The sequence below is a fragment of the Rhinoderma darwinii genome, chromosome 6, assembly GCF_050947455.1.
Source record: "Rhinoderma darwinii isolate aRhiDar2 chromosome 6, aRhiDar2.hap1, whole genome shotgun sequence".
NCBI classification, from domain to species: domain Eukaryota; kingdom Metazoa; phylum Chordata; class Amphibia; order Anura; family Rhinodermatidae; genus Rhinoderma; species Rhinoderma darwinii.
Window position 1 is genome coordinate 16,720,201 of NC_134692.1, and position 12,781 is coordinate 16,732,981.

A 12,781-nucleotide genomic window follows, 5' to 3' on the forward strand; every position below is an offset into this window, starting at 1 on the left:
TGATTAGTCTGGTATCTCTTATAAGACGTTCTAATGTGTAAGGGTTTGTAGACACGTTGAGAATTATACGTGCCTGTGGATTGTGTTTTACGAATTCAGAAAGCTTATAGCAGACTAGACAATAGACAAATTATGTATTTTAGCAAATAAGCAATTTAGCTGAGATGGGAAATATTTTCATGTTGTGGCGGCGCATAGTTTTTGAAGTGTATTTAATAGTATGATATTTATTATGGACACACTCATTAAGTTTACGAGGAATGACCATCTTCTGAAACGACATGCAGCAGGTCAGTAGATGAAATAAGGAATATAAACTGTATTATATTGTATCATATTTTACTTATGAGCAACACTTTGTAGCATCGGCCAGTGTAATATGGATTGCACCAATTTACAAATCAGTGACCGAGTCCTTGTAATTCTTGTAGTCAATCTTAGTAATGTCCCCAAAATGCGAAGACTGCAATGTGAAATCATTCCCGGATATTTGAATGCTATAATAAGCAAAAAATGAATGGGGGTAGGGGGGCTGACTCAGTTTTATTCTCATACTGCTCAGCCAATGACAGTGTGGTAGCCAAGATTCCAGACACGGATTGGCTGAGCTAGTAATTATCAAAACACCCAGGCAATGACATAGGGAATCACATGTGATCGCCGTATTACAGCTTCATGCATCGTACAGTCTTTAGAAGTCTATGGGGCCATACTGACCCTCTGTCTGACTCCAATTTGACTGTAAATTGGGGAATATGGAGCTTTTTTATGTCATATTTGTTGAGAATTTCTTCATAGGTAGAATATCTAGTAATATGGTGCCGTATGGAGGCACAGGGAGTGCCTAGGGAAATTGTAGGCATATAAAGGACCCATAGACTGTTTTGGATGCCCAATTAAGGCTCCATACAACTCAGAACTGTATAGAGCTGTAATATGGTTGTGTACATGATCCATACAGAGATTTAGGATGTTTTAGATGGAAAGAGATTCACAGTCCTGTTTATTTTTCTAACATCATTCAATAGTTAGACCTTGACATATATATAGTATAACTCCTAAAACATTTTCCGACTGCCAAGGCTTTAATCAGAGCAGAAGACTAGAGCAGAAAATAGCAATTGATTGTTTCATTACGCTCATTCAATTATACCTTATTTTTTTTTCCCAAGTGAAGCCTTTAATAATTGGTAGCTTGTTCAATTAAACCGTTTTTTTAGATTTTGGCATTCAATCTTTTTTCTATTTAGCTTAAATAAACAAAAACAAAAAAAATTGTACGAGGACTCCAAAAGGCAGACATTAATTTTGAATTAACTCTTAGCCCCCAATAGAAAAACGGTAGATAGAAAAGTCTTGTAACCCCTTGAATCTTGAAAATTGCATATCAGTTACTACTTTGGGACATTTCTTAACAAATTATTTCCTTAAATGTTGTCTTTGTTCCATAAGGCTATGAACACACATTGTGGCAAAAGTGTAATACAAATGCAACAAAACAACTACAGGCGAAAACAGCCTCAGGGCACAGCCACAATTAGTGCCACCAGTTTAGCTGTATTGTCTATAGTGAGTCTAAAATTCCTATTTTATCAGAGACTCTGAGTTTTACTCTTCCCCATGCTTTACACTGCAGCTTTGCTTGCTCAGATTTGCGACTGCGTATACATACAAGCTCGTCACCAGCTTATTAGGAAGTTTGTTAATTTACATCACATTTGCATCACAATGAGAATTAAAAAAAGAGATCTATTGAGGTAAGCAAGACCAGTAAGGGTTGGCACACTAGGCCAAGCTCCATGCAAGGGACCCTGCATAGCAGCACACGGAGGCACCGTATTCACAATACAGAATGTGATAAAAGATAAAAATCCATACATTAAACCTCCGTTTGTCTCCATGAAATTGGAGGCACATGCAAATCCAGTATGGGATAACAGCAGTCTATGGCCACCGTGACTTGTAGAACATGGATCCTGGGAGTGGGGCCTGGAGGTGGACTTTGAAAAGTGGCAGTAACAAGTCAGAGACTGCATATGGCACAGCCGGTGGCGCTGCTTCTTACAATAGACGTTTTTTCGTCTAGCTCACACTTGCCATTTCCCATTCCTTCCTAGGAAGTGTCTCTTGACTATTTCACTTTCACACACCAGACAACCCATGAGCCTGGAAGTTTTTGACATTTAGTAGAAATTGTCAAAAATTGGATAAAACCTTTTTATTATTCACTATTTTAGATTATTTCTGCTGAAATTACATTTTGAATGTGATTATCTTTTAAGGGAATTAGTAATGAAAAAGAAGAGACACCTGCTTGTAGGATTCTGCCGCTGAGTGAAAATTATTCTGTGACTGCAAAAATTGATTCCAAGCCGGGTACAGTATATTATGGTAACAGAGAATTAGATCCAGGACTGAATACATAAAATATTTATCCAATTTTAATGAACTTTTCCGAATTGCACATTATAATGTAATAATTTATCTTAATTCTTTTTTTTTCTCTCTTTTTTTGAGCGTAAAGGAAAACATAAGTCTCTTCGAGCTAATAAAAATGTGCAGGTTGTTTTATTCCCCTGTAAACGTTTATATGAAGAAGGCTAGCTGAGATACAACCATCAGTCCATGAATATATTCTCATCCCTAGGGAACTCTGTTTATTGACCTGAAAACTTAACCAAACAGAATTGTACTTTTTTTCTTAACTCCTTCCCGTCACCTATCTAGATCACGCGGTATAGTGCTTGACCATTATAGAGATAAAGCGGACAATGTGTAGTGACAGGAAGCTCAAATGATCCATAAGCACAGTGCTCAAGGTAAGAGCTGTGTTTGTCAATGAGATCCGAAATGGAAGTTTCCTTCCTGTAATTGGGCTCTTGCCATGGAAAACCATGACGACACAATGACGTCACAGGCATTTTACTGTCAAATGGGTGAGAGGAGAATGTCAGGATGACATGATCTGCCACCCGCTATTAGACAACTTTTATATGTGATCTGCATACAGATGGGTGCTTTAACATACATCATACCAACTCCCTAAAGCCCCAAGAATATAACTACTATAATACTTCCTCCTATATACAAGAATATAACTACTATAATACTGCTCCTATATACAATAATATAACTCCTATAATACTGCCCCCTATATACAAGAATATAACTACTATAATACTGCCCCCTATATACAAGAATATAACTACTATAATACTGCCCCTATATACAAGAATATAACTACTATAATACTGCTCCTATATACAAGAATATAACTACTATAATACTGCCCCCTATATACAAGAATATAACTACTATAATACTGCCCCCTATATACAAGAATATAACTACTATAATACTGCCTCCTATATACAAGAATATAACTACTATAATACTGCCCCCTATATACAGGAATATAACTACTATAATACTGCCCCTATATACAAGAATATAACTACTATAATACTGCCCCTATATACAAGAATATAACTACTATAATACTGCCCCTATATACAAGAATATAACTACTATAATACTTCCTCCTATATACAAGAATATAACTACTATAATACTGCCCCCTGTATACAAGAATATAACTACTATAATACTGCCCCTATATACAAGAATATAACTACTATAATAATGCCCCCTATATACAAGAATATAACTACTATAATATTGCCCCTTATATACAAGAATATAACTACTATAATACTGCCCCCTATATACAAGAATATAACTACTATAATAATGCCCCCTATATACAAGAATATAACTACTATAATAATGCCCCCTATATACAAGAATATAACTACTATAATATTGCCCCTTATATACAAGAATATAACTACTATAATAATGCCCCCTATATACAAGAATATAACTACTATAATATTGCCCCTTATATACAAGAATATAACTACTATAATATTGCCCCTTATATACAAGAATATAACTACTATAATACTGCCCCCTATATACAAGAATATAACTACTATAATATTGCCCCTTATATACAAGAATATAACTACTATAATAATGCCCCCTATATACAAGAATATAACTACTATAATATTGCCCCTTATATACAAGAATATAACTACTATAATAATGCCCCCTATATACAAGAATATAACTACTATAATATTGCCCCTTATATACAAGAATATAACTACTATAATAATGCCCCCTATATACAAGAATATAACTACTATAATATTGCCCCTTATATACAAGAATATAACTAGTATAATACTGCCCCCTGTATACAAGAATATAACTACTATAATACTGCCCCTATATACAAGAATATAACTACTATAATAATGCCCCCTATATACAAGAATATAACTACTATAATATTGCCCCTTATATACAAGAATATAACTACTATAATACTGCTCCCTATATACAAGAATATAACTACTATAATACTGCCCCTATATACAATAATATAACTACTATAATACTGCTCCTATATACAGGAATATAACTACTATAATACTGCCCCTATATACAAGAATATAACTACTATAATACTGCCCTCTATGTGCAACAAAATAACTACTATAATAAAGAATACACAAGAAAGTTTGATCAGCACATTCCAGCAAAATGAAAAAAATGTGTAAAGGTGCCAGTACGCCTGTGACTGCAAAACAATACACAAGAAAATGGCGACCGCACTCTACAAACACCAATGCCACCTTAACACTATATATAAATAAATATGCATTGCTGATCAAACTTTTTTGTGAATTCTATATATGTGGGGGTAGTGACTGCCTCCATTTTTGATCTTGCACTCCTCCCATCCTACCGTAGGTTAATTTTAATTAGTTTATAGCTGGTTCCTGCCATCCCCAATTATATTCTGAAGACTCAAACCCAGAATAGGGTGTTAGTTCAGTGTAGGGACCCACCTAATAATTAAGGTCGTCTTGTCGTGGCAGATGGGCTTACACAATTTGATCAAAATGTGCGCTAAGAACCTCACAATTGTAAGTAGATTCAGCAGCAATGCATATTTATTTATATATAGTGTTTTAGGTGGCATTAGTGTTCGCCAAGTGCTGTCGTCATTTTCTTGTGTACAATAATAAAAATGTAAACAGGTTAAAGAGTTTTCACATCTAACTATTGTTGATCTTTAAAAGAACTTCATGTATAGATAACAGACAAATACAAAATGTTTTTGCTCTAATGAGAAAAAAAACAAAACAGCAGAAGACATAACATCTCGTGACATCTCATTTCTTGTGAGAAGAACTCACCTGACTGGCGGTACAGTTAGACAGGCATGTCTTATTATCTTCTGCGAGGTAAAAATTAGTGGGGCAGGCACAGGTGTGTGACCGGTGGGGCGATAATAGACATAAGTGACTGCAGTATCCGTTGTTAATTTTACAAGGGTGGTCAGGCACTACAAAGACAATGGTACAATACATCATATTTCCATGCATATAAAGTTAATTGAATTCTCTAATAAGACGGTTCAAACAGAAGAAGGGACCTAATAAAAAAAACTACACGAAATGCATTATGACAAGGACATGTATCTAGTCGTTAATAAAATGGTTACTATGATACTGTGATAACAGAGTGCTGCCCGCACACTACATAAAAAGTCATTTAGGAGACCGTCAAGTGTGTCAGGATGCATACAGATGAGAGTACACCTGTACGCTGCCTACATCCGGAAATGAAAGATTAGAGCTGGGTTTCACATAGCAACAGGCTGAGATTTATTCACATTTAAAATGTTCATTAAAATGTCGAACTTCTGCAAGAATCTTACGGTTTATTTTCTTTCCTTTCAAAAGAAAGTCAAAGTAACAATTTAGCGGCCAAGCCTAATAATTTAGTAGCGACTTTGCCAGATAGTACATTCAAATTAAAGTCGACCTGTCAGCTGCACAGTCAAAGGACACAGCTATTTCATTGTCTGGACCACATTGCTATAAGAACGCCACCTTTCAATTCAGTATAGATGATTAATAAATATGATATCCAGATAAAATGAAACAGAAATGCATTCAAATTGTGTACTGGTTAATTTCGGAGCTCCATTTTTTATTTATACAAAGCTACAAATTCCTTGCATAGTATTAAAGGGGTTGTCCAGGCATGGGGCAGTTTTTCATACTAATGAGCTATCCATAGTATACTTCATCAGTACATGATCGGTGGAGATCCGATACCTGAATCCTGCACTGATTAGCAGTCCAGGCATCAGATATTATGCAGTGGTTGGTGCCGGAAGTCGAAGGCTCCGGGAACAGTATAGCGGCTATGCTGCAGTACTGCAGCTGTGCTCTTATTTAAGTCGATATGAGCAGAGATGCAGTAACCCAATATGGCCACTATACTGTTACTGGAGCCTTCTACTTCCGGTACCAACTACTGCATAATATTCAATGCCTGGAGGCAGCGGGAACAGCTGATCGGTGTGGGGTCCAGGTGTCGAACCCCCACTGATCATATACTTATGACCTATCCTGTGAATAGGTCATCAGTATGAAAAACCACCTTTAACATAATGCAGTTCTTACTGTCGTGACCACTAGGGGAGCGAGAGTACTTATTGCATATATAATAATAAAGGAAGCCTAGTGGTGGGTGCAGGCAGCCAGAATTTTATGATATGGCTATGTCTATGCAAAGGTTTTGGAAATCTGCATCAGAAAAACTAAGCTCCGATACCTATGAAGACAAAATAAGAAATTAAAAATTAGCACAGAAAGATGGACCCAGAAACAACATAGAGTTAAAAGGTGGAGATTCACTTTACTGGAAAGAAAATTTCCAACTGGAATTGCTAATTTGTTTCGGCTTTTTTACACCATTAGTTATAAAAACATCCTCTACCTTGATCTTGTTCTGTTTCAAATCGAACTCCTAAAGTTTGTAAAAATCATCTAATATTTTTCTATATTTTCCTTGAGACCTTTATTTGGTCTTTCTCTTCTTCCCCCATCCTGAGGGCCCACAGGTATTGAATCATATATGGGGTAGTCAGTTAATTTTTCCCACAGAGAAAAGTGACATTTTTCCCACAGTAAGTGAAAATAATAGATCCTGGAAGACCTGCTCAGGTTAGGAAATCCTACAAATTGAACATTGAGTTCATTTATAGTCACACCTTTTAGGGCCCATTTACACTGGCCAATTATCGGGCAAACAAGCGTTCTCAGAATGCTCGTTCCCGATAATTGCCCTGTGTAAACCGGCCAACGATCAGCCGATGAACGAGCAACTGCTCGTTCATTGGCTGATTGTATTGTTTTAAATGCCTTAAATATTATCGTTGTCGGCAGCACATCTCCCTATGTAAACAGAGACGAGCTGCCAACATGATAGGAATGCGATCGTAGTAATGAGCGCTCGTCCCCATACTCAATCCTTGTGAATGGAGCAAACAAGCGCAGATCAACGTGCTGTCTTGGGACGTGTAAAATTACCCTTATACTGAGGCTTATGTTTCAAAAATATGTCTTCTCTATGGACATTGTTCCATAACATCTAACCCGAGTACAGTAGAACATTTAGACTCCAAACTGCATTAGATAAATTAACACTGGTTGCTCTTTGATAGATAAGACCTTCTAAAGGACTCCCTTACCTTATGGACATTCTGTTTGTGAACAACCCCTTCCCCATGCAGCTGAAGTCCCTAAGACCAGAACTTGGAATTGTATTACCATCTATATTGGGAAGTGTGTGCACATCCAATGCCTTATTATTTTAGTGACATTTATAAAATCCCAGAAAAACCTTCCAAAAAAGATTTTTGTTAGTTTTGTTTTTTTCTTTTTACCCTACTAATGTAGCTTCCTATGAAATGATATTTCCCCAGGTTCGAAGGCTTAAGTGCATATTGCAAAACAATGTATACAAAAAAAATTAAAAACAAAATATGAATTTTTGAAAAAAAAAAAGGTAAATTTCACTCAAATGATACAATGTAAATGAAAGTGATAATCACCATCAGACTGTCGGTAAGCGTGGTATACTTCAATGTCCGATATGGTGTGCCAAGAGTTAAGCAGCAGCATCTTGTCTGCTCCTGAGGTTTTGTGTGCTCGGCTCAGAGACTTGGTTTTGCCATCTGTCCAGTAGACGTAGTCTTCAAACAATGTTAAGGATATCACACTCTGGATCTCTTGATTGGGGACTGTAATCAGAAATGATAAGATTAATGTGAATCACTGGGAGACTGCCAACTGAAATATTTAACAGCGAATAGTCAGACAGATACAATTGCTACATAATGTCTTCTGAATAATTACAGTGACAAGCCTCAAGGCTCTCTGGCTTCTTTATATTGCAAGTTAATAACATCCAAGATTGGCCAACCACTGGGAAGAAAATGGCCCGCTTTAGCTAACAAGCACATTACCTGAGTTACAATCTACAAAACAAATGGCATGTTAAATATTTAAAAGATGCTTCGTATTTACCTGTAAAAATCATTACCGATCTGGATATCTTCTTATGGGTTTGTTTTAACTATTTTATCATTATTTTAAAATAATACTGTACCAGTGCAGGCAATGCTGTAATATAAAGCTAGGGATTTACTATATGTCTGTCAAGGAATACTGTATCATGCGCTGTTTTTAGAAATTGCATCTATTTATTAAAAATGTGTCTTTTTTATGTTATAAAGTCGAATTGAAAGTGCAGTTTTTCTAAAATTACTTAGAAGTATTTTTGTGTCACTTTGGTTATTTTTGGGAATTATACACACTCTGAATGGCCACTTTCTTAGAGACACATGCCCTTTCACGATTGGAGCTTCTCTGGATGAAAAAAGACACGTAACCCTGGAGCAGTGGTGGAACATCATTTGGGCATTTCGAGGCGGCTCCCAGCGGGACCATGGCCACCTGAACCGCACATGACTGCACAGGTCCCCTCGGACCCCTCATGCCCGGTGGTGTCGCTAGCACCGGACAGGGCCAGGTGCTTGCGGCAGCCACATTCACTTGTATCTGAGTCCTCAGGACTCAGATACAAATGAATATTATAGGCTGCAGTCCACGCTAGGCCTGCAGACTATAAAGCACTGGGAAGACTCCCTGCACAAGCTGACGTGATGACATACTGCATCACGCCAGCCTGCGCATGCTTACGCACGGCGGATGCGCATGCGTGCGGCCGTCGTGGGAAAGGGGCAAGGTAAGTAAAATATATATTTTTTGGGGGGTAGCGCTGTGTGGCCCTATATACAACGGGGGAGTGCTCTGTAACACTATATACAAGGGGGGAACACAGTGTGACACTATTTACAAAGGGGGAGGGCTGTGTAGCCCTATATACAAGGGGGAGGGCTGTGTAGAACTATTCACAAGGTTATGTGTGTGGAGCTCTCTACAGGGGGGCAGTGTTGCGCTATTTAAAAAAGGGGAGAGCTGTGTGGAGCTCTCTACAGGGGGGTTGTGTGACACTATATATAGGGGGCTGTGTGCAACACTCTCTATGAGGGATGTGTGTGGTGCTAGCTATAGGGGGATGTGTGATATCTACAGGGGGCTGTGTGTGGCGCTATCTATGGTGGGGGTGTGATATCTACAGGAGGCTTTGTGTATGTGGTGCTTTACTTTACAGTGTATGGTATTATTTTATTGAGGGGTGCAGTGTTTGGTGCTATTATATTTAGGGGCACATTATATGGCACCATGATAATTTTATTTTCGTTTATAGGTGTGGAAATTTGGAAAAGTGAGGAGTCTAAGACATCTGAGTTTCAAATTCTGCAAAAATGTGGGTCATGGCTGGGAGAAGTCGTCATGATGTCTGGACCGGGTGGAGAAGAAGAGGAAAATAAACTACTATAATCGGAGAAATCGTCACCTGTGAGTCACTAGATTTATAGAGAATCTGCCACCTCTCCTGACATGTTTATTATAGGAAATCCTTGTATTTCACAGAAAGTCTTTGTGCAGTCCAGGACTGATAGACAATTCCCCTTGTCAGGAGGATGTGTCCCTGCACAGTGTGATACTTGTCAGTATGTAGGGACACAGCCCTGTGACAAGGTTTGAACAAAAAGGTAGTGTTAACAATAGTTACGTCACGGCGGCGGTGCGGAAGGGGAGCCCAAGTTTGGGTAACAGCCCAGGGCCTATGGTCTGCTTAAACCGCCACTGCCCTGGAGTGCAGAATAAAATCAAGTGAGCAACTTTTCCATGGACCAGTTTCAGTTTGAATCAACATTAGAATTGGAAAAATCGAGCGATCTGAGCCACTTCGAATCAGGCATGGTCATCAGTGCTAGACAAGCTGGGGCCAGTATTACAACGGTGTTGAGAATACACCAAGAATGGTGGAATCAAGGAAAATTATCCAGCAAAAGGGATCCTGTGAAAGGGTTCAGAGGAAAATGTCAACAATGGTTCTGACAAATAGGTGGTGCAAAGTCAAGCAGTCAGTGAACACAACGCTGGTGCTCCAACGAATGTGTCCAAATGCACAACTTGTCATTCCTTAGAACGGATGGACTATAACAGCAGACGACCAGTTCCAGTGCAATTGCTGTCTAAGAGAAACAGAAAGGCAAAACTCCAGGGGGCAAAATAGTGCAAAACGTAAATCACTGAGCAGTGGAAAAACATTGCCTGGTCAGATGAATACAGATTTCTGTTGCACCATTCTGATGGGAAAATCAGATTTTGGCGTAAGCAGCATGAATTGATGAACCCTTCCTGTCAGGTGTGAGCAGTTCTTTGCTTGTGGAGGTGGAAGGACGTTGTGGGGATTTTTTTCTTGCCACATCCTGGGTCCCCTGATACCTGTGGATGGACGTTTAAACAGTAGGACTCACCTAAGGATTGTAGCTGAACAAGTTCATCCTTTCGTGGCAGCTGTTTACCCTATCGCAGAAGGAAACTTTAGTGGCAACTGCAAGAAGCTATCCTGTCCGCGTGGGCCAATATTCCTGCAGAACAATTTTAACACCTAGGAGAATCTATGCCACGATGATTTGCTTTGGTTCTGAAGGCCACAGGAGGTCCAACACGCTACTACATGGATGTCTCTAATAAAGTGGCCATTCAGTGTATATATTTTACAATATAAAACAGAACGTTTTACTGCATAATTTTTGGCTTTTTTTGTCGGCAATAAAAACATTCTGTTGATGATTCATCATTTTGCTTTTTTGAGGAACAATTCAATGGAGCCTTAACAAAGCAAAATTTTCACTACCATAAAACAACTTATAAGAGACGTCAAAATATCCCTGTGATTTTATAGCGTATGAATATCATCATCTTCAAAGAGAACATTCCGGACCTACTGCTGTCATGTCGCAATGGAGCGGTGCTACAAGATAAAAGTTTTGTCTTGTAAAAGCTCTTCTAATAATAACAGAAACTCTTGTAAATCTATAGTTTATAGACTAAAAGGAAGTTTTCAACTAAGATTGGAAAAAGGAAATAATCAACTTTTTTTTTATTGGGCTTAAATTCAAAGTCGAAAGTTAATTACAAAAACTTTGCGGTTAACCACAGGCATCTTCTTGACGACAAATTAGTATTCTGATGCCAATGTTACTTGTCTAATAACAAGATCTGACTTTCATCCAACAGTTTAAATTACTTTTCACCAGTTGACTTGTTATTCAAAGATATACCAAGCAAATCTGTTTAAGTATTCAGGCTGAAATTTAAACATTAGAAAACATATCAATTTAAGAAAAAGTACAGGTCTGAAAAGCCTCTGTGGGAAATTCTTGCTTTCCTTTAGTAACAATTCTAATAGACGAAATGTCATTTAATAAAAATTGTGAAGGTAAAGTTTGACGGACTGGAAGTAGCGGTAAGAACAATTAAGACTTTTTTTTTTAAATGGAGTTGTCCATTGAAAAAAAAAAATAGAAAAATATCATATACCTTTTTAAGGAATTCTGAATTTATAGAGGGGGATTTTGTGTTTGGGATCTTCATTTCTTATCAGATTTTGGAGCAGTTACATAGAGCTCTGGAGAACCTATTCTGTCCTGTATTACAGAAACAACCCACTGATTTGAACAGGCACTGTGTAATGCCTCATTTCTCCTGTGGTGATGCTGCAGGAAAATTTAACACTTACAACCCCATTGATTACAGCTGATCGCTGGGAGCGCAGCAGGGGGACACTTTGTGATTTGCTTATTGTCAAAGGATCCTTTTAACAAGTAGAGATTGTCCAAAGTGAACAACCCCTTTAATGACAGCTCTTCTGTATGTTGTCACGATAATATACACAAAATACACCTTTTTGTCAAATGACATTGTGATTGATAGACATTAATATAAGTGTGATCTTTAATAATAGATTTCAATTTTTACTATATTTTTAGTACAAGACTTTTGTTTGTTTTCTTGTATATGTGCATATGAATATGTTGTGAATTGTATGTCATAAAATATATGAAAAGGTTATACCCTCCAAGAGAGGAATCAGACATTTGAGGTAATTTAGAAGGATCTCTCAATCAAGATTGATCACATTTTTTTTGTAAACCAAAGCTGAGAGCTACATCAAGCTCTGGAGAATGGATAACTACCACTAATATCAACATGGACATCTGATGCTGTAAAGGGGATATATCATCAGAAAGTATATGCTATTTAAACTGGGTTTTAATTGCAACTTTGCTGTGTAGATTGGAACACTGTCAGCAGAGTCATCTCATTATCATTAGATGGTGGGGTCAGCAGAGTTAGCTCATTTTATGAGAGGGTGGGAGATTTAATGACAGATGACAGCATTTTTGTACTGCTGAAGGCCAAGAAAA

General features: G+C 37.7%; 1 protein-coding gene across 5 annotated transcripts in view; it reads right to left on the reverse strand.

Annotated features, from left to right (window-relative positions):
- LRP1B (LDL receptor related protein 1B) overlaps positions 1 to 12,781 on the reverse strand; it is a 1,078,540-nt gene that overhangs the window by 123,370 nt on the left and 942,389 nt on the right. For all 5 annotated transcript variants that reach the window (XM_075829239.1, XM_075829241.1, XM_075829238.1 and 2 more), the window contains exons 61-62: positions 7,985 to 8,173; positions 5,274 to 5,422 (exon numbers count right to left, since the gene is read on the reverse strand). In XM_075829239.1, coding sequence (XP_075685354.1) covers positions 5,274 to 5,422; positions 7,985 to 8,173 — 338 coding nt within the window. The remainder of the gene's footprint in view (positions 1 to 5,273; positions 5,423 to 7,984; positions 8,174 to 12,781) is intronic.